Below are 27498 nucleotides of genomic sequence, written 5' to 3'. Positions count from 1 at the left end.
GCTTTATACATAGCACTGGTCAGGTTTTCTAGATATTCTTTTTTATATCACACCTTTTCCTCCACGGAGCATAAAGTGGCGAACATGGTTCTTCCCCTCTCCATGCTACTTTCACAACAACCCTGCGATGAAGGGCTATGCTGAGAGAGACAGCGACTGGCCCAATGCCACCCAGTGAGAGTCATGCTGCTGAGTTCGGGATTTGACCCCCTGGTCTCTCCCAACGGTCTACTCTAACCACAGCTACATCAGCCTTCCAATGTACATAGCCACTTTTACAGAGCTCTCTGCCCCACCGAGCTTACAATCCATTTGTTTCAGAACTGGAAGGAGACAACCGAAGGAGGAGGAGGAGAAGGAAAGGCAACCAGCAGCAGAAGAAAGAGGAAGAGGAAGAGGAAGAGAGAGAGAGAGAGAGAGAGAGAGAGAGAGAGAGAGTACAAGTGGCAGTGCATGCGTAAGTGTTCGTGTGTGAGATAAAGGATTATACCTTTCCTTCTTTCTGAGCTCTTTCAACAGCATCACACTTCTCTCCCGCGCCAGCAAACGAGGCAACTTTACAGCCAGAACCGTTCCTTGTAAGAACAATCAAATGTGGGCAGTGTCGGCTAGCTGGGCTCTTATTGGACAAGAGACTGGAGAGGGAGGGGTTTGCCACAGTGCAGCTGAGGAAGGAGGGGCTGGCTGTGTTGAAACTGGGTTAAAGAGCCAGACCTACCATAGGGGAAAGAGGGGCGGCTCAGGGATCACCTTCCGAGCTCTACTTTTGCACATTGCGATATTCTGTCGGTTGTAGGCTGTGCATTTGCTGAGCTCTGCAAAAAATCCTGTGCACCAATTAAGGAGGAGACTTTTCCTTTCAATAACGTTTCCTTTATTGTATTTGTAAAAAAGTATTTCTATTCCACCCCCTTACAAAATATTAGGGAGCTGTCCAGCAAGGTAAAAAATCTTTAAAAGCAGTGTGAAGCAAGTGTTGAAAACGGCTGGCTAGACGAAAAATCGTTTTAAACAACTGCCTATGTCTGTCAATGTAAGCGAAAAGGAAAAGTTAGAGGCCGCTAGCCGCGTCTCTGCAGGAAGAGTGTTCCATGCAGCATGGGAACAGCAGCACCAAACACAGGGATCCCACGGAAGGCGGGATTGGGCCCTCTTAACAGGGCGGATGACTAACTTGTAAACCGCTTAGAGGTTTTACTACAATCAAGTGATAAACGTTCTTGAATAAACACATAAATGAAATAATTGCCTCCAAGCAGAGCTTTGTGGCACAATAAAGGGCTATCAGTCTTGCAAGCAAAGGGAAAGTTCAAAGTTTCAGAATTTATTTATTTATAAGAATAATTATATTCTGCCATTCATAAAAGAAATCAAAGCTGATTAAAATAGCAGCACCATCCCCGATACAATAAAAATGAATGTAAAATATATCCTCTCAGTTGTGTGCATTAGCTTTCTGGAATAGAAAGGTTTTCAGCAGAAGGCGCCTGCTGGATTGGGCATGTGAGCCTGCCAATGTTTTCCAAAAGGAGCTGAATTCAGGGCCTTCTCACGGCTTGCCCCCAGACTTTGGAACTCCCTCTCGAAGCCAGACCAGCCTTTTCCTTGTTGTCCTTTGACTGGCAGGAGAGGATTTTCTTGTTCCAACAAGAGCAATAATTGACTACTATAATGAAAGAGCTGGTGCTGTGCTGTTTTTATTGTAATTTTCTATATGTTTATAACAGTCTGTGTAAAAATTAGTGTGGATATGCGGGCCAGTGGAGAGGCAAAATCAAAATTAAGAACAGAAGCAGAAATATTTTGTTATTGGGGTACCGGAAAGCAAGAAACACACAGCACACACAGGACATACATACAGACGTGGTCCTTTCCTGCCACATTCTCCCTGCCCCCCCTAAAGCTAGGTGACTCTTAAGGATGAAGGGGGCTGCCTGAGGGGGGGAGAGGTAAAAAAACGAGAGGGAGAAGGGATGTTGGAGTTGAAGGAGAGAGAAACACAGATGACACTCCCCATTTTCAGGGTTATTTTTACATCTTTCCATATAGGACTGGGGGGCTCTAAAAATGGAGGAAGATGCTGGTGGGATTTTTTGGTGAGAGGGGGGCGTTACAAAAAGGCAGAAAAAAGCTACAGGAGGGGACACACATGCACTTCCAAGCGTGCACATCATCCAGCTGCTTTGCTGTTTTCTTGCATTTCTCAATCCCTCTGTGTAAAACCACGGAGATGTTAGTTTGTTTGTTTGGTTTGTTTGTGCGTGGGAGAGATTTTATTAAGATAAACAGTAGCAGCTAGCAGGCACCATTCAAAATCCTCAGATGCTGCTCGGAAGAGGACCCGGGAGATGCGAGGAATAGAGAGAAAAGCAGCTGCTTCTGCATATATGTTTTCATTTTATCTTTAAAGCGGGGCAGCGGGTTTTTTGTTTTTGTTTTTAAGAGAGAGAGAGAGAGATGCAGGAAGACATGGACTGCAAGTAAATTAAGGGAAGGGAAGGGAAGCTGCAGGTCCCCTAAACATTCCTCGTTTCCCCAAGGAGCTGCAGCTCACCGGTTGAAAACCAATGGTTTATTATGCTATGGTCTTAAAGCCTTCAGGCATTAACTAGAGCTAAGTGTCCTGGACTGACTGGATGAAGAGGAGTGGTGGAGGCACCAGTTGGGGAAGCCCCAAAGGAAATCCCAGAGAAGGAAGGGTCAGAGCCCGGGGACATTCTTGAATGTTTCATAACTCTGTGGCTACTATATGATCTGCCCAATCACCAGCATGAGCAAGCAGTTACCAAAGGGTGATTGGTTGAAGGGTGATTGGATAGCAGAGCTATCCACCCTCCCTGCTTTAACTCATGCAGGGTTCTTGGCAGTAGCTGACAAAGAGAGAGAGAGAGAGTGAGTTCTGAGAACCAGATGGAGATATCTGGAGGGCCACTTTTGCCCCTGTACCTGAGGTTTAGTTTGGGGTGCTTTTCATTAGGGAAAACCACCAAAAGGGCCAAACACTGTGGTGAAAACCAGCATTCATATCAGAAGAGAAATTGTTTCATAAATTACATATCTGTTTGGAGTGTCAGACTGGGGAAATCAATAGTTCAGACACCTGACACACGAGTTGGTTGAGGGTCTCTCTTTGCTGAAGTTGCAGCACTGAAGTGAACCTTCCAGGACACAAGCCTGGGCAGTGTGTATGGAGCTCATGGGCTGCCCAGATGACCAGATCCCCCTCTTGGGCTCGCTGATGGGGTCCAAAGGAGAGCAGAGCAATACGTTTGGCACAGGAGTTGCTCAAAGGAGACGTACAAGGTGCCAACCAACTGCTTTAGGGACTCCACTCCAGATTTGTGGTGGAAAAGTGGGATACAAATGTAAAATAAAATAAGTGAGGAGCATATGATGTTTTTACTCAGGTGCTACTGGGAAGTTTTGTCTGATGCAAATCAACAGTTCAGCTTTTCTTCAGGAGAACATGAAAGTTTATTTATATAGCTACCTCCATTGGAAATTTGATTTTAAGTGTTTGCCATTAAACTTCAGTGTGAAGGTGGCAAAAATATCTCTCTTTGGCCTTACTAAAAATGCATTTCTCTCTCTCAAATCTTTTGCGAAGGGTCTGAGAGGGAGAGAATTTGACACATAACCCTGTCTTCTGTATCCAAACCCTGCCAGCTATGGGAAGACAGGGACCTTCAGTGTCCACAACTGCCTCATAGAGGCATGACCTACTGAGAAGAGTTGCTGTGTTCATTAGGCCTGGCACTCCAGAGCAGACCTTGTTTCTTCTAAGGAAGAGTAAACTTCACTTGCTCTATGTGATTTATTGCTGGCTCGCTCCTGACACCATCGAAAGGGTTAGGGGACATTCCATGGTCTATGGTCACCCAGCTGTACCCCTGTTGTCTGAGGAAACCCCCAGCAAGCTTAAGAGAAACACCAGGATCTCCTTTTCAAAAAACAACTCTCTGTATTAAAGTGTGAGGCCACTAAATCCACCACGTTTTAAATTGTATGCACCAAACGTCTCCTAAATCAGTTTCTCCTTTTGGCCGAGTCTAGAGGTGACACAATTTTGCAGAGGAGGGTTTGAAGAAAAAATAATAATCTGTGGCTCTAGTTGCTGAAGCCTCGTAGGGGAATGCCTCTTTTAAATAGATGCATTCTTCCATCTATTGTATGCAAGAGAATCATGGAATTGTAGAGTTGGAAGGGACCCCAAGGGTCATCTAATTCAACCCCCTGTAGAGAATGCTACTTCTTAAAGTAGGATTATTGGCCATGATGGCTGCAGCTGATATTAGGTGAAGTCCAATAAATATGGTTCCTCACCCCTGATGTAAGAGGTGACACTCCACTCTCACAAGAGAGTGCTTCTTTTAAAATAGGGACTTTTTCCCATTTCCTGCATGCAAAAGGAGAAATGCTGCCTCTTAGATCAGGACTAGGACAGGTGTGGCCCTCCAGATGTTGCTGAACTAGAACTCCTATCATCTGTGACTATTAGCCATACTGGCTGCTGGAAGTCTGGCTATATATGGAGGGCACCATGTTGCCTCCCTCTGCTTTAGATCATATCCCACAACTGTCCCAAGATTCTGAGAAAGACACGCAGGTGATGGGAGCATCTGTGTGTCTCAAGCAGCAGCTCTACCATTCCTGTTTGCCTGACAATCACAATCGCAAATGGATTGTCAGTTCTTCTTCCATCTATAAACCAGACTTCACATGATCTTACATAATCTCCCATCTTCCATCCGGCCCCAATTCAGGGGTAGTGCAAAAAGAACCAAACAAGAACAAACAAATCAGGGAATTTACATATTCTTTTTTTGTCCATTGGTACAATTATTTTAAAAATGTTTTTTCTTCTTCAAAACCAACTAAAATATATGTACAATATTCTCACCACATCATCATCATTAAAGAAAACTTCCTTTCTTATTCACAAATATATATTGTGGTGACAAAGTGGGTCCATAATTAATTACAAACGAAATAATCCCTTAGATTGGGGGAGGGGGAATATTACATCAGTAAACAAACATACAAAAGAAGAAGAAAACCCAGCCCCCTCCAACCCAACCCACCATCCCTTTCCTCCCCCACCCCAAGAAATGCTTTTTTTCCCCCTCAGAATTCAGCACAGAAGGCAGCAAAGGCATTTCAAGAGAGAGGTGAGCGCTGCTCCAGTTTCATTTTTGAAGGAAGTATGATTTGCCTTCACCGAGAGGTAAGCAACCAACAACCCTTAGTTATTTCTTTTTCTGGCAGAATACCCTCCCCACTTTCCCCTCCGTTTTCCAAAAACTGACCAACAGAACTGCAAGGCTGTAGACTCCATGCACATCTTATTGGAAGCAAATCCTACAAGGAACCCTGACAGCTGAAGGTGCACAAAAGTAGGAGTTCAAAGGTGCTTCAGTTTATGCTTTGCTGGCTTCTCTGGGCTGCTCCCTGCAGCAAGTTCCAAGATCAGCTCTTTGCATTTGGTAACAGTTATGGATCAAAGAGGCACCCAGAGGCAGGAGAGGTTGGTTCATTGGGGCACAGCCCCACCAACCCCTGGTCAGTCCTCAAGCCTGTCATCTTCTTACTTTCAAGCCAGACTGGGAGGGGGGTGGGGTGCTGGCTATCAGCTTCCTCCTCTTCCTCCAAGCAGATCCTCACTATACAGTTAAAGCACATTGAATAGGCATTTAAGAACATGGCTACCCCCCAAAGATTCATGGGAACTGTAGTTTCACCCTCACAGAACTGTACAGCGGTACCTTGGGTTACAGATGCTTCCAGGTTACAGACTCCGCTAACCCAGAAATAGTACCTCGGGTTAAGAACTTTGCTTCAGGATGAGAACAGAAATCGCACGGCGGCAGCGGGAGGCCCCATTAGGTAAAGTGGTAGCTCAGGTTAAGAACAGTTTCAGGTTAAGAACGGACCTCTGGAACGAATTAAATTCTTAACTCGAGGTACCACTGTACTTCCCAACAACTATAACAAACTACAGTCCTCGCGATTCTTTGTGGGGGAAGCCATGCATGTTGAAGTGTGCTTTGCATGAATGCAATGGGTCGATCCTGTGTTGTCCTTGCAGAGCTCAGCAGGGACAGTAGGGATGACACTAGAATCAGCTGCCTCTGCCTGTCAATGCAATTCCTAAATATATTATTTCTTAAGTGCACCAAGCACCTCTGGATGGGAAATGAACTTGGTTGTTGGGGGGGGGGGCAGGATTTAACTGCCGGTGATGGTGCAATCTGGGTAAACGGGGTGGGATATTAATTTAGAGAAATAAATTATTTTAAGGTGACAACTGAGCGAGACATGTTGAGTTTTAAGAAAACGAGTTGCATATTTTATTCAGAACTGACAGCCCTTATCAAATCCTAACCCTTAGGGTGACCAATGTTTGGACGTCAATGGGTGTTTTCCCAAAAGAGTGAAAACTGTGAAATTTGCTGATTTCTCGATTGGGTGTGCCCTGAGGATGTTCTTGGACTCCAACTCCCAGCAGCCTCCAGTAACCAGCATGGGATGATGGGAATTGTAGTCCAAGAACACATGGAGGACCCTACGTCGGGTGGGGAAGGCTGCTGTGGAGCACAAGCCCCAGAGAACCAGCCTGACATCCCCCAATCACAAGGGAGAAAATCCACTCAGAGATGTGCAAGGGAGCATTTTTCAGACTGAGAGCCACATTCCCTCATAGAGAACCTTCTAGGGAACACATCACAGTGGTTGGCAGGGCCAGTAGTGGAAGTTGGCGGAGGGGCAGGTGCAAGTCTTACATTTCTATGGCAAGCTATATCCCAGCCATGAAAAAGGCAAGTGTTTGTATGTCCACCTTTCTCCATCCATTCACCCAAGAAAGAGGCATTACCCCACTGCAAGGTGAGATATCCAGTCAGCCAAACCCACTTAAGGTGTGGAGCAAGCATTGTTTAATGGGGACAGGGGTGTGTGGATGTGGAGTGGCCTCTGGGACAAATTAAGAGGCTCAGATGGCCACTTTCAGCCCCCTGGGGTCTGAAATCCCCCACCAATGCACTAAGAAATGAGGATCAATGTCACACTCCTTAAAAGTGAAGGAGAACCTGATGAACAAGGTCAGACGCAGGTGATGCCTCACCTTTCTGGGCAACCTTCCAGGAGTGACATTCTCAGCGTTCCTCCTCACCCAAATTGAGTAGACGGTCCTTTTATGCCAACTGGGGAGGGTGTGATGCCTGAATGAGAACAACACAACCATGGCCCTGCCCCCAGACACCGATTCATGCCTGTTGAGTGTGTGAGATCAGTCCCACATACCATTCAAACTACGTCTGTAGTCTGTGAGAGGACTCCCTCCATTGTCCTAATGCTAGAGTCCCCAGAAGCCTTGTAGAAATCAGGACTCCCCTTCTCCATTGCTCCCCACCCAGGAACAAGAGACTCTCTCCAATTCCAGAGTTCCACCATGCCATCCCTGTGGTGGTTTTGGTCCAACCTTCACTAAACAGGCTTTGTAAATCACCCCTAAGCCATGTGTCACAGAAGGCTTCCCTCAGACACCCCACAACTTTCCAGAAACACCACCCAACTTTGGATTTCAAAATCTTATGTACAAGTCAAGCCATCAATGAAAGATAAAGCTAAACTGTCTCTCCCAACCCCTCACCCACAGAAAGCACAAATGCGCAAAGAATCCCGTTCTGTTGCATGTCCATGTGCGTTTGTTTGCTTGCTTGCTTGCTTGCTTGCTTGCACCCCATTTGTTACAATGGGCCCAACAAGAGGCTTTTGTCTTAGTTGTTAGTGCCGGAAGAGGGACAGTCGCTTTTTCAGAGCCCCAGAAAAAGGGCTTGTTTCGGCTTTCCACTGGGCCAACTGCTGACAGCGCCTGGGAGCTCCAGACGTCACTGAACACCCTCTTCTTCAACGTAGGTCGAAGGGAACCAACCAATCTGCAGTGGGGGATGGAAAGCAGCAATTAAAAACACAACACCCAGAGTCAGACCCAGGTATCTATCCACTCTTAAGAAGGACCCAGGTACCCATGTTAAAATGTAGAAGGACCCAGTTATCCCAACAACCAGCACGTACTCTTCCATTGGTTTCTCCTTTCCACCAGCCCTGGTCCCCGCCTATCCGGCTGTAGATCTTCACAACGTCCCCTTCTCTCAATGAGAGCTCCCGCATGTCTCGCGCAGCGAAATTGTACCTCGCCACCGCCGTCCCTACGACCCGAGGTGTGAATACTGCAGGCAGACAAAAAAAGGAAGGATGGTTAGGAAGCATTGTGGTGCTTCACATCTGCCAGACTCTTTCCTGAGCACAGCTGGACCGAGTTCAACCTGACCTCTTGCATCTGCTGTAAGAGCAAGGCAGCAGAATTTCACCTTGTGCAGAGAAGCACATAGACCTCATTTGAAATTTGTCACAGGACATTGTTAAATTGGTTTGTGCCTACTGCTCTGTGGGAATGGAATAAGATTCTTGGATTTTTGGGGGGGGAAACTGGCATGTGAATTAAGCCACTGATGAAGTGCTGTGCAGATCATACAGCACTGGGGTGAGGAACCTTCTTCAGCCAGAGAGCTGCATTCCCTTGCAGACAAGCTTTCAGGGGCCACATTCCAGTGGCTGGTGGTTTGCCAAGGCCCAACACCAACACATGCATCTCACCAACTCTGAGGACCCACAAAATTAAAATGCACGGTCACAGTTCAAGGGAGCATTCCTACCAGGCAAAAGCAGTCAAGGAAGGTGTGAAGCAAGGATGAGGTGAGGGGGGTGGCTCAGTGAGAGGGGTGGGTCTGGTAAGAGTCCCAAGGGCCAGACAGAGAGGTTTGGAAGGCTGCATTCAGTTTCTGGGCCTGAGGTTCCCCACCCCAATATTAGGTAATTCTCTTCTTTGCAATGTGGTCCTCATTCAAAATAGTTAAAACGTAATTACTGCAGAAAGGACAACTCCACCAATTTTTTTAAAAAATTGCTCAAATGTGCTGGAAGAGGAGTGATTTTTTACAAACATGCTTTAAAAAAATAACTCCCTGGTGAAGTCGCCCTGTGCTTTAATGCATCCATTCAGCAGGCAGAGGTTGAATTGCGTTCCATGCAGGCTGAAAAGTGTAGTCTGTCTAGACAGGCTTCTAAATGTGGGATCAGGAAAGGATGCAATGGATATGCCTCTGAAATGTGGCAATGAATGGGACACAGGGACAGCTTGTGTTTGGAATCCAAGATGACACAGGATGAGTGCAAAGGCAGCAAAGGGAAACAATCCCACCAGGACATTCAATGCCCCACTGAAACAAATGGAAGGCGCATCAGGGCAGGACAGAGAATGCTGGTCAGGTATTTTTTTGCAAAGAGAAACATGGAGGAGGTTTCCACAGCTATCCAGTAGGAAATTCAGCTCAGAGAGAGAGACTTGAGTTTTGATCCCCCACAGTCCAATATTGACACCAAGTTCTGGCTAAATGGAAGTTGGAGGTGAGCTTTGGGGGAATTACTGGGCAGGGGGGAGGTGGAAATAGCTCTCCCCCCCCCAATAATTTATTGTGCATTTTCAGGGTCAGCCAATGATATTTTGCTGCCAGAAGCAAAGGACAAGAAGGTTGCCCCTCCCATGAAATGTACAGAACCCCCCCAAGGGCCAGATGTTTAGGAGGTACAAGCCAGATCTTGTAGCGCACAGAGATTTGTTCTGCAACTCCTTGCTGCTGTCTGACTACCCACAACCTGCCTAATGGTCAGGGATGACATGGGGGGGGGCACAGATCCACACCATAAATTAAAACCACAACCAATGTATGTTTAAAGCGCATGGCTTCCCCTGGCAACTGCAGTTTGTTAAGGGTGCATATTTTATTCATTTGTTGCATTTATTTATTGCATTATATCCCACCTGTTCCTCCATGGCTCTCTCCTCTCCTCATTTAATTCCCACAACACCTTGCGAGGTAGTTTAAGCTGAGAGGCGGTGGCTAGCTCCAAAGTCACCTGCAGTGAATGCCACAGCCGAGTGGGAGATTTGAACCCAGGACTCTGTGAGAGGAAACTACAGTTCCCAGGATTCTTGAGTGGGGGGAGCCATGTGTTTTAAATGTGCTTTGAATGCACATTAAAAGTTTGCTGTGGATCTGGCCAAGGACTGTTGTGAAAGCCCTTTTCTCCTCCAGGTGACCAATGGATGAATGTCTTCTGGTGGTGATGATGGAGATGGCAACATGCTGCAATTTCTCAGGCTACCACCAGAGGCCAAGTTCCTCTCTCTTTTCATGCACATATGTATACATACAGATATCTAGATATATATATACACACTAACAAACACATATGTATATATATATACCTGACCAGAAAGGAGTGGAGGCATTCTGAGAAGTGAAGTTGTGGCCCTGAGGACTGAGAAAGGAAAAATTGTAGGAAGCACAGGCAGCTGCAGAAAGGTCAGAGAGAGAGAAACAAAGCAACGGGAGAAAGGAAGGAAGGAAGAAAAGGGTCGGAAAACACAATTAACGAGGGAAATTAACAAAGGCGGGGAGAGAAAAACACGGCACACACCCAGTAAAAGCAAACTCAGAGCATGCAGAATTTTTTTTTCATTCCCGCCCCCCAATAATGATAATAACTATGTTTTAGTTTTTGGAATATCAAAACATTATTATTGGATCAGACCAAGGCTCATACAAAGAGTCTGGCTGCTGGATCAGGCCAATGGCCCATCCAGCCCAACATCCTGTTCTCACAGTGGCCATCCAGATATAGATGGGAAGACCTGAGCCCAACAGCATCCCTCCCCTCCTGCAGTTTGCAGCAACTGGTGTTCAGAAGCATTGCTGCCTCTGGCTGTGGAGGCAGAGCATAGTTCATCTGCCCATTTTGGCCTGGAGCAAGGAAGAGGGGAGCCCGACTGCCTTTAACTGCTCTTAGGGGGCAGAGTGAGATACACACATCCCATAGGACCCACTCCCCACAAAGTATATAGCATGTTGGTAGCGACTAAGCCCCTGTAGGTTTTGGGGTTGCATGCAATGTTTGTCACACTCCAAGCAAACCCTCTGAAACTGATAGGCATGATTAACTTAGGTAGGTACGGCAATTTCAATGGGTCTACTTTGAGTGGAACTTGCTTGGATGCAATCCTTGGCCTGTGCCTTGCAAGCAGAGTGTTTGCTCTACTGTTGAACTAAGGACAGAACCCATAACTTCCCTGTCCTGGGTGTTTTTACTCTCAAGTGATTAAGAGAAACTGATTGAAAGAAGGGATTTCAACTTCCTTTTATTACCTGGTGACCGAGTCAAGGTTCTGGAGGTAGAGCGTTCCCGGGACTTGTAAGGGTATTTCAATGTTGTGTCCAGTTGTTTAAAACTCTCCTTGAGTGAGTGAGCTTGATAGTATTCAACAAGTTCCTACAAGGGGATGGAAGAAATTAAAACAAAAAGCAAAACTGTAAACTTCTTGGAAGAGGGTTCTCAAAATAAACTTTAGCCACCAAGGCAGGCATACCTGGCCAAGTTCAAGGTGTTATTTTCAGTACACAGTCGTACCTTGGCTCCCAAACGCCACAAACCCGGAAGTGAGTGTTCCGGTTTGCAAACACTCTATGGAACCTGAATGTCCGACGGGGCTTCTGTGGCTTCCGATTGGCTGCAGGAGCTTACTGCAGCCAATCAGAAGCCGTGTTTTGGTTTCTGAACGTTTTGGAAGTCGAACTGATTCCGTTCGACTTCCAAGCTATGACTTTACATTATTATACAGTCAAACCTTAGTTTTCAAACGTCTTGGCTATCGAACGTTTCGGAAGCCGAATGCCGAAAACCTGGAAGTGAATGCTTCCATTTTCAAACATGCCTCGGAAGTTGAATGGCTTCCGAGGTGTGTTTCTCCATTTTTTCAATGGATTTTGCTGCCAGCCCTTTGATCCTCAGTTTTCGAATGTTTTGGAAGTTGAATGGACTTCTGGAATGGATTACATTCAAAAACTGAGGTTCCACTGTATTATTATATATTCATTTATACCCTGCCTTTTCCCCTGATGGGGACTGAAGGGAGGTCTACAGATGAAAACAAGAATTGCTAAAAACATAGAAAAACAATAATTTAAAAATAATTAAACGTTGATAAAAATTAAAACTATATACATCAGAGCTTTCCAAACTGTGTGTTGTGATGCAGTAGTGTGTCGGCTGCAATGTGTAGGTGTATCGTGTGAATGCTCCCCGCACTCCTCCCAGGGCTGGAAAGGGGTTAGTTAAACCTCTGGTTTGCTAGGAAAACTGAATTACCGTTTCACGAAATGATATATGTCTAAAAAGTGTGTCTCCAACATGAAAAGTTTGGAAACCTCTAATATACATAAATAAAATTTGTTTAAAACATAACCAGTTACTACCATAAAAATAGCATGGCACCAGCTCTTTAATCAAAAGCACTCAGTTCCCCAAAGCTTGTTGGAACAAGGTTTTCACCTGCTGGCAGAAGGACGACAAGGAGGGAGCCAGTCTGGCTTCTCCAAGGAGGGGTTCCAGAATCTGGGAGCAGCCACCAAGATGACCTTCTCCCGCAGCCCTACCAAGTGGGCTTGTGAAAGTGGTGGTACCAACAGAAGGGCCTTCACCAAGGATCTCAAAACTCTGGCAGGTTTGTATGAGGAAATGTTCTTTCAGATAGCTTGGACCCAAGCCAGGTAGGGCTTTATAGGTCATAACCAGCACTTTGAATTGTGCCTAGAAACGGACTGGCAGCCCCTTCACTTGAAACTCACCACTTATTGACACCAATAAGTACTCTTTGTACTCTTTTCAAAGCCTGCTGAAAACATTTTTGTTTGGACATGTCTCCCCAGATGTTTAGAAAGTTGATACGAGCATTAATGCTTTTAGTCTACTGTTATTTTGACTTTTCAAAAGTATTAAATTATTGTATTGTTGTCAATTCTTCTTTTTCGTTTATCTTTTTTTGTGAATGGCTTTGAGGGATTTTTTTTTTTTACAATCAACCAAGCTGTGTTTAAATTTTATGAAATATGTAAATAATAATAATAATAATAATAATAATAATAATAATAATAATAATAATAATAATTTACTATCTCCAAACAAACCATACCAATAAGCTTTCAAATTTTTTTGCTTCGGTGATGTGAATCCAGTTGTCTTTCTCGACCACCTTAATGTGCTTCACCTCCTCATTAAACCTGCAGGGGGAGACATGGAGTTGGTGAACCGGAAAGATCACAGTCAGATTGGGATGGTTTGGAATGCCACCATGCCCCTACAGCAGGGGTCGGCAGCCTAAGGCCCATGGGCCACAAGCAGCCCATGCGGGTCATTTAACTGGCCCATGGGCCCCCGCATCCCGCTCAGTCGGCTCCCGTGCACTACGCTAAACCAGCGTGGAGCAGAGTGAGGACCGCCTTCCGCTATGCCGGCCAGCTTCCCATTGGCTGCAGGAAGGTCCTGCAGCCAATGGGAAGCTGCGTACGGCTCCTCCGCGCTGGAAGGAGCACTGGAAATAGCATTTGCTCATGCATGCACTCCGGCCCACCGCGGCTTCTGCGGGACAGTGAACCGGCCCAAGTCACAAAAACTTTGACAACCCCTGACCTACATGAATGGTGGTGTCCTAAGAAAGGCCTATTGACCACAAGGGATGGGCAAATCTGACTCTCTCTTTTTTCAGTTTCCCAGAAATATTTAAGAAAGAAGAGATGTGTTGTTATGTGGGGTTAGTGTACGATGTAGTTTTGAAATTGGTGGTTGTGGAAGCTTCAGTCCACGACAGTCATACCTTGGTTTTCGAACATGCCTAGTTCTCAAAACATTTTGGCTCCTGAATGATCAAAACCCAGAAGTGACTGTTCCGGTTTTCGAATGCTGTTTTGGAAGCCGAACGTCCGACAGGGTTTCCTGCAGCCAATCAGAAGCTGTGCTTTGGTTTTTTAACGTTTTGGGAGTCGAATGGACTTCCGGAACAGATTCCGTTCGACTTCAAAGGTATGACTGTATTTTGATTCAGAATTTGCATCCTCAAATTGTATCCAAGGTCAGACAAAAACCTGCCCCTTGATCTTGGGAACTATCATGCAAATTTTGGTTGCGTTATCAAGGTGTTCAAATGCAGAGTGAGCAAAAACAGCTTACAAAATGATATAGTTTATGGGGCAGTAAAATTGGGGTTGCCAGCAAAATTATACCCATGGCTCATCCCCTGCCCAGGGCCCATACCCTAACCATGAGCCCATATGTCAGGACAGAAGCATGAGGTTCTTCTCCTTGCCCTACAGATACAGGGGCCTTTTTCTGTTGTGGCCCTGCCCAGGCAGAATCCCCTCTCCTAACAAGGCTGGTGATACAACTGCAACCATTCCTGCACCCGCTGCAAGGAACTACACCCCATCTCAGAACAAACCTAATTAGATCACTTACTTAATGCTGATTGCAAAGCGCTCAGCCTCTGCCGGCCTCTCCCGGATCAGGTACGTCCCAGTAACATGCAGCTTCAGGAGATTGTCTGTCTGCTGCCTTTCCATGTTTCCTGCAAACCTGAAAAACAAAAAAAATGAAATGCTCATTTACTCATTTGTTTTTGAGAGCTGAATTTTCTAGTTTGGAACCCCTACTTTCGTTTCTCCAAGTTTCTAGCCCCTGTGGCCAAGTAGTAACTTGTATGGATTTATTAGTAATTTGTATTCATGCTACATTTGCATTATTTCAGCATTTGTTTTTGTTTAGGTGGTCTGCTATTGTTGCTTTAGTTTTCTGTACAGTGGAACCTCGGGTTGCGGAAGTAATCCATGACGGAGGCATGTCCGCAACCCGCAGCATCACATCTGGGCAGGCAGAGCCGCAATTTGGCGCTTCTGTGCATGCGGCAAAATCCAAAAGTAACACGTTCCAGTACTTCCGGGTTTCCGACGGTCCACAACCCGAAAACACGTAACCTGAAGCGTCCGTAACATGAGGTATGACTGTACACTGCTCCGAGATACGTTTTACATATTAAGTCCTACAGAACTCATCTGAATCAAGTTATCAATAAGGTAACTTGAATAAATAAGTTTTTTTTTAAAAAAAAAATATTTATAAAATTTTCAAATTTAACAATAATAAAAAAAACATTCCATTTGAATTATACATCCAATTCTAATCTTTCCACTTTCAGACTTCCTTCAGTCTATCTGGAAATTTTCATGTTTTCACAGTTATTCACATTTCTTGCATCTTTATTGTTTTGTTTTTTTTAACCAAATTAATCTTAACAATTATTATAAAACAATATTTCTTTCCATTATTATCACAGAGCTTCTTGAAAACCTACAAACGTTAATTGACCTTCACATATATTCTTAATATACTCTGTAAATTTATTCCAGTCCTTGGTAAATCTCTGGTCTCGCCGGTTCCGAATTCTCCCCGTTAGCTTGTCTAATTCTGAATAAATAAGTTTTAATCAGTCCCAGCTGGCATGGCAATTGTCAGGCAACAATGGAATTTGGATTCCAGAAACACTTTGGCTACTGCAAGGTATACCAGACAAAAGCCATGAGCATCCACCTTTAGGTCTCCTGGTAATGCATGCCTAATTTGAACACTAGAACTCACCAAGGATAGGCAGAATAATCCATCTCTCGTGATGGGGGCCGGCTGTTAGGAGGCTGCAGAAAGCAGAGCAGAAAAGAGTTACGCAAGCAGTGGCATCCTAAGAAGGCAAACAGTGGGTGGTTGTTTTTTTATGAATCACAGCATTGTATAGTTGGAAGGGACCCCAAGAGTCATCTAGTCCAACCCCCTGGAATGCAGGAATCACAGTTAAAGAATAACTGAGAGATAGCCGTCCGGCTTCTGCTTAAAAACCTCAAATAAAGGAGAGCCCAGCACCTTCCAAGGGAGTTCATGGACCATGTATAAGTGTGTAAGTTAATGAGTTATTAGCTGTGAGGAAGATGAAATTGGCCACATTGGACAATATATTAGCAACATAACTGTGCCCTTAAGTGAACATAAGAGGCCTGCAGCTGGATCAGGCCACAGGGAGCTCATCCTGTTTTCATAGTCACCATCCAGGTGCCCACAAGCAGGACCTGAACACAACACAATCTCTCACCATTTGAAAATTCCGAGCAACTGGTATTATTCAGAAGTATAATCATCATGGCTAGTAGCATGCATGCTGATTGGCTTATTTCCATGCCTCCCCCCGCCACCCCCGTATGTTTGGCTTAATGTCTCCAGACCAAGAAACACAAAACCTCTTGATTTGTTTTTTCTCAAATTATACACTGGTTTTGTCCAGTTTTCTAAATAAAGATCTATCCAGACTTTTCTCCCATCTGCAGAAGTTAAGTGATTCTGCTAACATTCCTGTCTCCTTACTCTGGCATCCACTGGGCAGGGTTTGACTGACGAGCTGGGGAAATAACCAGACTTCTTCGACAATATTAGCCTTCCCTGCAAACGAAGATGAGAAAAAGGGTCATAGGGCAGAGTCATAGCAAGAGTAATAAAAAGAAATTGTTATTTAGGGGAATTGAATTTAATTCTAAATTATATACCGCAAATGTAGGAGATTACAAAGGGTAAAAAAAAAAATGGATGCACTGTGCCATATTAGAAGCAAAAAAACTTGTTTTGATGAATTGGAAGAGCTGCAAAAAGATTCCATTGAGCACATGGATTGATCATATGGACAGACTAGCTACATAAGAACGAATTGCATGCCGACGCAAATTAAGAATGGATAAATATGAAGGAATCTGGAAGGAATATTTAAGCGATAAGGCGGACAGTGGTGGGAAGTAGGGGGAGGAGAGGTGGGGAAATATTGTTAAAAAGGTGTAGTCATAGGTATATCACTACTCAAATCTGAAATGTTAAATTGTGTTATTAGTGTTATTGTGGTTTTTGTTGTATGTAATTTTTGTGGTTGTTGTTTGTATTGAAAAAAATGATTAAATGATTTTTTTTTAAAAAGAGTCATAGGGCAGAGTCATAGGGGGTGCTTTTGGCCTCAGAGAGTCATAGCTTCAGTTAACATGGACCAGGAGAAGCAGGACCAGGAGAAGGCCGCAGTGCAAGCAGGCTGCTGGGGTAAGGGCTGGGGAATTATGCTAGCCATCCTAGTTGCCCAAGAGGCCACTGTTCTGAAGCCTCCAACATAACACCCATGGGTGCACTGGTACCCTTGAGGTCCCCCCTCAAGGAAGAGTAATGTCAGAAATCAAGAATGCTTTCCAGCCAAGCAAAAATGCTCAAGGATGGTGTGGCCTGGGGAGACTTATGGGGGCCATGCAGAGAGGTCTGGAGTTGCAAATCAGTTCCATTGGATGCAATGGCTGAACTTGTGCCCCATCTTCACCTAAGATCTCCTGGATGTTTCCAGAGGGCCTCCCAGCACTCACCTCCCACCACTGTGACTCTGGGTCCCCTCGGAGGAGCTCAATAACTTCTCCCGTTTGAAATGTCAAGACGGGCTTCCCTGGGGGAGCTGGGTTGCCATGGTAGTTCTGGACTGCCACCATTTTGGGACCTGCATGTAGACAGAAGGAAGGAGAGGCCATGCTGAAGTTGGAAGCAATTAAGTCAGTGAATGAACTTCTATCAAAATGTAATCATCATCATCATCATCATCATCATCCACTCATCTGACTGGGTTGCCCCAGCCACTCTGGGGGGCTTCCAGCAAAATAAAACATCAAACATTAAAAATTTGCTATGCAAGGCTGCCTTTAGATGTCTTCTAAAAGCCAAAGTTGCTTATCTGTTTACTTTGCTGTTATATGGGGGAATCGAAGGCTGATATTGCTTTGGGGCAGCCTCATTTATTTAAAGGATTTCCGCTTTTCACTATTTGGCCAATGAATAAGTAAATAAAGATTCCCAGAGCAGCCTACAGATCAACTGGAAATAAATAAATCAGTCTCTGCCCTTGAGCTTATATTCTTTTTAAAAAAACAACCCAGCCTATCCTGTTTAATCCTGCCTTTTACTCAGAAACAATGAGGACTAGACTATCACTTTAAGGGGAGAATAGAGCAGCTGCTTTGCATACAGAAAGTCCCAGGTTCAATCCCTAGCAGCATCTTCCCTAGCAGCATCTCCAGGTAAGGCTGGGAATATCTCCTGTCTGAAACCCTGGAGAGATGCTGCCAGTCAGTGTTGACAATACTGAATTAGATAGACCAACTCGGGGTATAATGCCTAGTATTTAATTCTACCCTTATTCAGAACAATGAGGACACGAACCTCATTTATTTTTAGTGGAAAGTCCCTAGCTCAGTGGCAGAATACCTGCTTGGCATGCAGAAGGTCCCTGGTTCAAGCTCCACTGGCAGCTCCAGACAAGGCTGGGAAAGAGTCCCTTGCCTGAAACCCAGTGTAGGCAATACTGAGCTTGATGGGCAATTGGTGTGACTCAGGATAATGCAGACCATTCATCCCTGCTCTGAGACACACACCAGGGATGCAGCTGATCTGTTCTGCAATCTACTGTTCCTCATCTCACTAAGCAGCAGGACTATTTTGAGAAAAAAGAAAAAGCACCAGCAATAATAATAATAAAGAGAAAATAGCAACCTTACCCATATTCAATGAATCCTGGAGAGACAGACAGACGGAAAGAGAAAGAAAGAGATTTTAAAATTGTATATGATTCTTTCTGGGCCACAAAACATCCTGCTTGCTGTAACAACAGTTCACACTCTTCCTCTGTCTTCCCTCCGAGAGTTAAAAAAAAGTATCGCAAAACAGGTACAAACCTTGTCAAGAAACAAAAAGTTAACTCTTGCTTAATACGGGGGTGGGGGGCCCTTTTTCAATCTGGGAGCTCTTCCTAGGGGCTGCATGCTAGTGGTGCTAAAATAAAAAGTGGGCACAACAGGCAAAAAAAAAGGGGGGGACAAAGTACAGGTGGACGAAATTCAGCTATGCAAAAGCCAGAGGTTTTCCCACATTTTGCCTTGCTTTCTCTGTCCTCCATCAGAGCAAAGAGAAAAGGCGTCAGGTAGGCTGCCACTGGGTATGCCTGTCAGCTGAGCCAATCTGCTGCTTCTGCTGCCACACTTGGAAAGAACAGCCCTCCCTGTTGTCATCTAAATTTTCCCAGTATGTGGCAGTGACTTTGCAGGAGTGAGCGACTGCTCCCGTCCCCATCTCCATTGCCCAGTGATGCCAGTGCACAAAGGAAATGAAATCACAGGCAGTTGCAACCAACAGATAGGAACATCCTTTCCTGGAGAGAAGGCAAAAAGAAGTGATGGATCTTACCTGGTCTGCAGGTGAACCTGAAGATTTGGGTGGGTTGGGGAGAAATGAAATGAAAATTCTGATTAGCTTGAGCAGGAAGCTCCACATTTCAGTTTACACCATGGGATGAAAGGATCCCCAAACCCCAAGAGAATATTTACTTACTTACTTACTTACTTACTTACTTACTTACACCCCTCCCTTTTCCCAGACTAGGACTCAAGATGACATACACAAATTAAAAGAACACAAACAGAATACGAAAACTAAAAGCATATAAAAGATAATTGTTAAAAAGGAATGAAACTCATTTAATAGAATTAATACAATATAAATATCAAATATATTTAAATACAAACAATAAAAACAGCACAGCACTATTTCAAAGCCCTTTCCTTAAATAACAACAATAATAATAATAATTTTTTAAAAGTCCAGAAAAGCCTGAGAGAATAAAACAATCTTCACCTGCTGGCAGGAGAACAACAAAAAGGGAGCCAGTCTAACTTCTCTAGAGAGGGAGTTCCAAAGTCTGGGAGCAGTCACCAAAGCCCTTCATAACCAAGGGGGCAGTGTATTGCCTGGGGTGGCTGCTCTGAGGCTTTGTGGGCACCAAGAGAGGACATCAAGGGTGCCATTGCACTCACAAGTGCCATGTTAGGGACCGACAGATCATTGAGGCAAACCACAATTGTGAAAAGCGGCTTCCGCATAGGAGAAACTTACTGATTTTGCAGGGGGGAATAACTTCCAAGCATTCCTTGTGAGCGCCAACTTTGCATTTCACACACTGATAACCCTGGTAGAAGGTCCCTCTGTGAAAAGAGGAATTGGGGAGGGTTAGGAATCACAGCTGAATAATCCATGACAGATGACCCACTGTAAAGGTAAAGGTAAAGGGACCCCTGACCATTAGGTCCAGTTGTGGCTGACTCTGGAGTTGCGGCGCTCATCTCGCTTTATTGGCCGAGGGAGCCGGCGTACAGCTTCTGGGTCATGTGGCCAGCATGACTAAGCCGCTTCTGGTGAACCAGAGCAGCACACGGAAACACCGTTTCCCTGCCTGCCGGAGCAGTACCTATTTATCTACTTGCACTTCGATGTGCTTTCGAACTGCTAGGTTGGCAGGAGCAGGGACTGAGCAACAGGAGCTCACCCTGTCGCGGGGATTCGAATCGCCAACCTTCTGATCGGCAAGTCCTAGGCTCTGTGGTTTAACCCACAGCGCCACCCGCTTCCCAGGCCCTCTGTTAACCTCTGTTAAAAACCTCCAGTTAAGAAGAGTTCACCACTTTCCAAGGGAGTCCTGTCCACTGTTGAATGGCTCTTATCATCAGAAGGTCCTTCTTTAGGTCTAGATAGAATCCCCCTTCTTGTAATTTCCCCCACCATCAGCAGAGACACAGGAGCAGATACTTCTCATGAACAAGCTTCCCCACACCACACCAATTTCCCTGCATCCGTTTTAGGTGTTTTCCCTTCTCCAAGCATAAAACAGAGAAAGATGCCAGACTATTGGTATATCTTGCTCAGAACTGCCCACTCTGACTGGCAGAGGCTCTCCAGGATTTCAGGCAGGGCTATTTCTCAGCCTTACCTGGAGATGCCATTGGAGAATGAACCTGGGTTCTACTGGATGCAAAACTGATGATCTACCACCATGCATCTTTTCCCTCAGTATAAAATACGATTCCAGTCTTAAATGGAGTCAAGCCATATTAAGTCTATTTAGCTCAGTACTGCGGGATTTTAGGCAGGGGACAATCCTAGCCCTACCTGGAGATGTTTCTGGGAATTGAACCCGGGAACTTCTGCATGCAAAGCAGCTGCTCTGCCACTCAGCTGTGGCCCGTCCCCAAGTCACTGCCATTGTTGAACCACTGGGAGTCTGCAAGCCTAGCTGCTCTGTTGCAAATCATCCAGAGATCTGCCAGCAGATGCCAAACCACCTCCCACCCAAAATTGGTCTGGATAGTCACTTTCCAGCAGAAGAGTCCCCTTTCACCTAAGAAACATCTTGCATGCTTTACAGTTTGTTGTCTTGTCAAAGGTGTACATCTGGAAGTTGTGGTTGTTTGCCATGGCTTTTTCCGGCTTGATGTTCGACCTGATTCAAAGGGAAAACAAAAACAGCTGATTTTTATTTTTAGTTCTCAGGACTACCCTGATCAGCTTCAATAACACTGCACGCTTTTCCAACTTATTCAGGAAGCTTCTGTGGGCACCCTGAGGATCACAAACCCAAAGTTCCCCGATAAACTCACCATTTCAATTATTTTGTTTTAATTTCTAAATTAAAAATTTATTTATTTTAGTTGCATTTATTCCTCTCCTTTTCTTCAATAAGCTCAAGGAAGTGCACACAGTGGTGTACAAGGTTCTTTCCCTCCTCATTTAATCCTCACAAGAACAACTCTGTGAGGTAGGTTAGGCTGAGAGGCAGTGATTGGCCCAAGATGAGCTTTATGGCCAAGTGGGGATTTGAACCCTAGTCTCTCCCAGGTCCTAGTCTGACATTCTAACAACAATTCAAATGACAAATCCCATAGAAACATTGGACAGGGAGATCCTGGGACATCCGCTCTGGGGTTGCAGGACCGAAAGACTGGTGGCACCCGCTTTTAAAACCCTTCCCTTAAAAATATATAGAACAGGAAATAAAACTATGTAATGTCAAACTGCCTCAATGTTGCCTATTGTCGGGTCTTTTACTGGCTCTGGAGTTTTGCCGGTGTTTCCTTTGATATGTGCCAACATGGTGGCTGTCAAGCCTCTTCTTCTTTTAAGTGCCCCAATACTCACATGGCCATTTCGAACTGCTCCATCCACTTCCTTTTCATGTCTTCTGTCTTGCAGAAGAACTGGAAGCCCTGCTTGCCTTGGAGGTGAGTGAGGTAGAAACCGTACGACCACTACCAAGGGAAACAAGAGAGAGCAGTGGATGCTAAAGCAATCAAAATGGTTCCTCCCAATGAAGTCTGGTCCAATCAGGGCAAATGGGGGGTGCTGTCCCGCCAACCTCAGCCTGCCCTCAGCCAGCCCCCATCTGCCCTCCTTCCTTCCTTACAAATTGTCCCTTATTGACGTGTTACAGCGATAAGATAAAAATTGAATCTGAATGTGTGGACGCAGCTTACCATTTTTCCATGCAACTGAGAAGCATGAGAGGGGAAAGCAGAGACACAGTTTGTTAAAAAGAGGCTCCAGGGTCCAGCTCACCCATGTTTTAAAAAGAGAGATTGGCTTCCAGGAGCAGGGAAGACTCAACCTCCTGCCAACCAAGCCCTGCACCCCAAAATATAGATGATCAAGAGGCAAGGAGCTAGGATGGGCACATACCCACATCAGAAGTCCTCCATTGGCCACATTTTGAATTTGAGGTCAGGGAATTTTTACATTCTTAGATCTGATCAAAAATATGGAGGAGCGTTCTGCCCCAAATGGTTACTAAACCCAGCCCACCTGTTAAAACTAACCATTTCAGGACCCTACTAGGCAAGGGAAGCTCTTTCCATGATACCATCACCAGGGGATTCCAGTCATGGGGTCTTTTCGATGCTGCCCCCTCCCTGTTTATAGAATGGCCTCACTGGCAAAATGTGCTTGATTCCCTTGCTATTGGCTTTCAGAGGGATTTTAAAATATTCGTTTTCACCCAGGTCTTTGGTAGTTGAAAAGACTGTTCCTGGCAACCCTAAAATAATCAGGGTAATATGATTGCTTTTAGAGGTTTGTAAACATTTCATAAATGTTTTAATTTTATTTTTTAATTGTATTGTTTTAACATTTTGGTGTTTGTCTCCCTGGGCTCTTCTGGAAGGACAGAATAGGAATGCAAATGCTTATAATGTGGGTTTGGGGGGTCAGTCTGGAGGATGCCCTGACTCCCTTCCAATTCCTGTACCCAGTGAGGATTAGAATCCAGTAGAGGAGTTGCAAAGTAGTGAGAGAAGTTTCTTTGTAAGACAATGACCTTAGCTGGCTACTTAAGGGTCCTCATCAGCACCCCAAAGGAGGAGCTTGTTGGTTGCAAAAGCCCCAACTAAGTGATGGTGCCCCTCTGGCTAAGGCGTGGGTCTTTCCTTCACCATCCACTCCTTGTTGTTAGGTAAGTGAACAAGAGCCAGGGTGGGCTGTGAGAGCTGAGCTGAAAGCAGGCTGGAGGCTGGATACACAGAGACCTGCTTGCTCTGTGCTGGAGCCAAAGCTGTGACTAATGGAAAAGCAGTTTCCATTAGTCCCCTCCATCCTATGCTCATCCTATGTGAGCCCCTCCATCCTATGCTCAGGTTGTACAGATGTGTAAATGAAACCATATATCCCAAGGGCAACCGCAGTCTCAGCTAACCCTCATTGCAAGGAAACATAACCTGGGTAAGTGCCTGGAACCCCTGGGGTCTCTCACCACTTAAGAGATTGGGATGGTGAGTAATCATCATCATCAATAATAACAACAACCTTCTTTATATCTTTATTGTTCATTGGGTCATCCGTCATCTTGTAGCAGAACAGCTCGATGATATCCTTCTGCTCATAGTTGTAGCCTTTTCGTTTGCAGACGATCACCACTTTGTCAAATAAAAACAAGTACCTGCCCCCACACCAAAGAAAAGATACAAAGCCAAGGCTTGAAAAACACATTTTTCAACAGCATTAAAGTAATTTTGAGTGTCACTCTCTTCCCATCCCTTCCAAGGTAGCCCGGGAACGTTACATCCACATCATCCATTTAAAGCATATTTATGCCACTTTTCATAGTTGTGGCTTCCTCAAAGAACTCAGGGAAGTGTAGTTTACACTTATTGCAGTACAATTCCCAGCATCCTTAGCAAACCAGAGTTCCCAGCCTTATTTGGTGAGCAGAAGCCACCTGCTTGTTCTGCCCTTCTCTCGCTTGCTCACCTATCCTGCTTCGTATGGTTCACTATTGAGCGGACCTTCAGTTCACCGTCTATTTTGGGCCTCCCATATTCTTCCAGTTTCACTGGCTGTGGGGTAACACAGGAAAGTGTTGAGAGAGGGGGAAAACAAAAACATAATAATAATAATAATAATAATAATAATAATAATAATAATAATAATTTACTTATACCTCACCCATCTGGCCGGGCCTCCCCAGCCACTCTGGGCGGCTCCCAACAGAATATTAAAAACACAATAAAGCATCAAACATTAAAAACTTCCCTAAACAGGGCTGCCTTCAGATGTCTTCTAAAAGTCAGATAGTTGATTATCTCCTTGACATCTGATGGGAGGGCGTTCGATAGGGCGGGCACCACCACCCAGAAGGCCCTCTGCCTGGTTCCCTGTAACCTCACTTCTCGCAGTGAGGGAACCACCAGAAGACCCTCGGAGCTGGACCTCAGTGTACGGGCTGGATGATGGGGGTGGAGACGCTCCTTCAGGTATACTGGGCTGAGGCCGTTTAGGGCTCTAAAGGTCAGCACCAACACTTTGAATTGTGCTCAGAGATCTTGACTTCAAATCTTGCTTAAGAGGGGATCCTGGTTAAGGCTAGCAGGAGAAAGAAAACGGGGTCAGAGAAGCTCCTGATCGGCTGTTTATAAATCCCATGGCTCCCAACCTTCTGTGGTGTGTGATCTGTTATTAAAGCTGCTGCTCTTTGCTTTTAGCTGCTGTTGGTTCTGCTTGTTTTTGTTCTGTTTATAGGTTGTGTTTTTATGTTGGAAAGGGCTGCAGCTTTGTGGCAAGCCTGCCTTGCAAGGAGAAGGTTTCCAGAGAGGCCTGGGAATGTCAAGGCACTGGGCAGTCAATATAGACAATATTTTGCTAGGTGGGTCTGACTAATAGAAGGCAGCTTCCTATGTTTCTGGGAAGGGTCACAGCTCAGTGGAAGAGCAACTACTTTACATGCAGAAGGTCCAAAGTCCAATCCCCAGGTGCACCTCCAGGTAGGGTTAGGAATGCCCCTTCCTGAAACCCTGGAGAGCCATTGCTGCCAGTCAGTGTGCGCAACACTGAGCTAGAGGGACCAAGAGTCTGACTCAGCATAAGGCAGCTGCTTCCTTCGTCCCTATTTAATCCATCCCTCTATTCAGAACTATGAGGACTAGACCCTCAATTTATTTTTTAGGGGAACAGCATTCAGAAGGTCGCCAGAATTTTATCTCACCAAGTTTTCTATGGAACTCTGAAATTCACTTATTTTCTTTAACGTCTCCTTGTCCCGCTTGACTTCGTTTATATACATGGCCAGGTCCTGAAAAAATGAAACACACACACACACACCACACACACACACACACACACACACACACACACACACACACACAGAGCTGGCTGTAACATTGTGATCTGGCAGAATCAGCTGAGAGCCGTCAACACAATAAGAAACAGTGGTGGACAGGCACGCATACACTGGCTTTGGGACTGCCCCATTCATATATTTTTCAAAAGATCAGTTCAGAGAAGGTCTATTCCAAGACACAGTGCCTAGAAGATGCCACCCCCCAGAATCCATTGCAATGCTGCAGGGATGGCCACAGGTGGGGGCAAAGGCTGCATTGTTTTCTATTTTGTATGCAACACTGATTCCAATCAGTTGCAGAGCATCTTCCTATTCACCTCACTGCCTGCTGTAGCAAAATTATGTAACTTATACCATTTGCACAATTGATTGATTGATTGATTGATTGATTATTTAGTTATTTAACACACCATAGAACTGTTTTTTTTAAAAAAGCATCGTCCGGTTTACAAAAAGATGAAACAAATTATCAAGAAAAAAATAATAATTTAAAACTTTCAAAAAGTTAAAATAGCAACAGACTAAAAACAGATCAAAACTCAAACTTCCTAAACATCTGGGTATGTTTGTCTATGAGCAAAAATGTTTTCAGCGGGTACCCGAAAGAGTACAGGCAAAAGCACCTGCCTGGTGTCACTAGGCAGGGAGTTCCAAAGTATAGGTGCTGCTGCACTAAAAGCTCAATTTCTTACAAATTTGGGATGGGTATTACATGGTCCCTATAACAGGGCCAGTTCTGATCAAAGCAGCCAAGTGGGTACACAGAAGGTAAGGTGCTCTTAGAGGTGAACTGGACCCAGGTTGTCATGGGCTTCATATACTAATTACTTAAGTTATGTCATCATTATGTTACTGCACCCCACGGATTTCAGTGACAAAGGAAGTGCAATGAATGGTGTCCAGTGCTAATCCTGCTCAGAGTAGACTCATTGACATTTATAGGCATGGTGAACTTCATTTAATGCAACCCAATTGGGGGGGGGGAGACACATAATCAATTATGTATCATTTGCGAACTGAAAGTAGCAAGAACAGCAAATGCTGATTATATTTGATGGATTGATCTCTGTTCTAGACATGGGATGAATAAGCAAACATCAGCAATTGCTGCTCCCATTTCCATGGGAATTCTTAGTCACAGGGTCCTCTTGAATGGAGCTGTGGTGCTTTCACTGTGGCGCAGTTCAAAATTGATGAAATTTGTGCGGTGGTTAAAGGGCTGGGACTAGGAGTCAGGACATACCAGGGTTCAAGCCCTGCACTCAGCCTGACAGGTGCTCACAGGGTGATCTTGCACCAATCACTGTTTCACTTTCTCTCTTTCAGCCCAGTCTACCTTACAGGGTTGTTTGTGAGGGAAGAACAGGGGGGATGGGACATAATGCTGGCTTGAGCAACTTGGATAAAAAGTGAGACACAATAAATGTAAAATAATAATAATTTTAAAAAAAATCCAGTCCCCAAAATGTGCACACTGCAACAGGGGCTGCTTTGCATTTTACATGGCACCGCCGAAATTTCATGCAGAAAACACCTGCAGCAGGGTGGTGTCTCTCACCACACTTGCATGTGAGCTTGCCCACTGGCAGCTTGTGATGACCTGCGTAGAATGTTAAGGGGTGTTTTAAGGTTTGCCATTGTGAGAAATACAATCGCTGAGCAGAAGGGAGCCCTTGGTCACGGTGCTGCAAATCCCCTGGTGGCCAGGAGAGGGCGGCAGATGGTGTAAGGCTGAGGAAGGAGAGCAGCACGTTTGTTTTCTGTACTGTTGTGTGTATGTGTACCACCAGAAATAAATTAAACAGGCACACTTGTGAGCCCGAGCACTCATGCAGAGAACATGCAGAGTCCCTCTGCAAACTTTGACAGGCTCTAATCCAGGCCTCCTCAGCCTCGGCCCTCCAGATGTTTTTGGCCTACAACTCCCATGATCCCTAGCTAGCAGGACCTGTGGTCAGGGATAATTGTAGTCTCAAAACATCTGGAGGGCCGAGGTTGAGGAAGCCTGA

At 45.1% G+C, this 27498-nt stretch overlaps 2 protein-coding genes across 11 annotated transcripts in view; both read right to left on the bottom strand.

Moving 5' to 3' along the window:
- SARDH (sarcosine dehydrogenase) overlaps positions 1 to 588 on the bottom strand; it is a 47990-nt gene extending 47402 nt beyond the window's left edge. The window contains exon 1 of the mRNA XM_083596324.1: positions 491 to 588. The gene's annotated coding sequence lies outside the window, so the exon portion shown is untranslated. The remainder of the gene's footprint in view (positions 1 to 490) is intronic.
- A 4211-nt stretch (positions 589 to 4799) lies between these two features.
- VAV2 (vav guanine nucleotide exchange factor 2) overlaps positions 4800 to 27498 on the bottom strand; it is a 152907-nt gene continuing 130208 nt past the window's right edge. For 2 of the 10 annotated variants that reach the window (XM_083596325.1, XM_083596327.1), the window contains 18 exons: positions 25355 to 25441; positions 24124 to 24209; positions 23680 to 23812; positions 22359 to 22373; positions 22024 to 22133; positions 21227 to 21328; positions 19948 to 20036; positions 19243 to 19259; positions 18558 to 18573; positions 17379 to 17506; positions 16354 to 16428; positions 15583 to 15635; positions 14407 to 14523; positions 13088 to 13175; positions 11265 to 11388; positions 10328 to 10414; positions 8074 to 8228; positions 4800 to 7934 (listed from right to left, as the gene is read on the bottom strand). In XM_083596325.1, coding sequence (XP_083452451.1) covers positions 7887 to 7934; positions 8074 to 8228; positions 10328 to 10414; positions 11265 to 11388; positions 13088 to 13175; positions 14407 to 14523; positions 15583 to 15635; positions 16354 to 16428; positions 17379 to 17506; positions 18558 to 18573; positions 19243 to 19259; positions 19948 to 20036; positions 21227 to 21328; positions 22024 to 22133; positions 22359 to 22373; positions 23680 to 23812; positions 24124 to 24209; positions 25355 to 25441 — 1530 coding nt within the window. In that variant the 3' untranslated portion in view covers positions 4800 to 7886. The remainder of the gene's footprint in view (positions 7935 to 8073; positions 8229 to 10327; positions 10415 to 11264; positions 11389 to 13087; positions 13176 to 14406; positions 14524 to 15582; positions 15636 to 16353; positions 16429 to 17378; positions 17507 to 18557; positions 18574 to 19242; positions 19260 to 19947; positions 20037 to 21226; positions 21329 to 22023; positions 22134 to 22358; positions 22374 to 23679; positions 23813 to 24123; positions 24210 to 25354; positions 25442 to 27498) is intronic. The other 8 variants (XM_083596328.1, XM_083596329.1, XM_083596330.1 and 5 more) reach the window with 5 other exon arrangements.

The sequence above is a fragment of the Podarcis filfolensis genome, assembly GCF_964270895.1.
Source record: "Podarcis filfolensis genome assembly, chromosome: Z".
NCBI classification, from domain to species: Eukaryota; Metazoa; Chordata; class Lepidosauria; order Squamata; family Lacertidae; genus Podarcis; species Podarcis filfolensis.
This window is presented reverse-complemented; position numbering and strand designations above follow the sequence as displayed.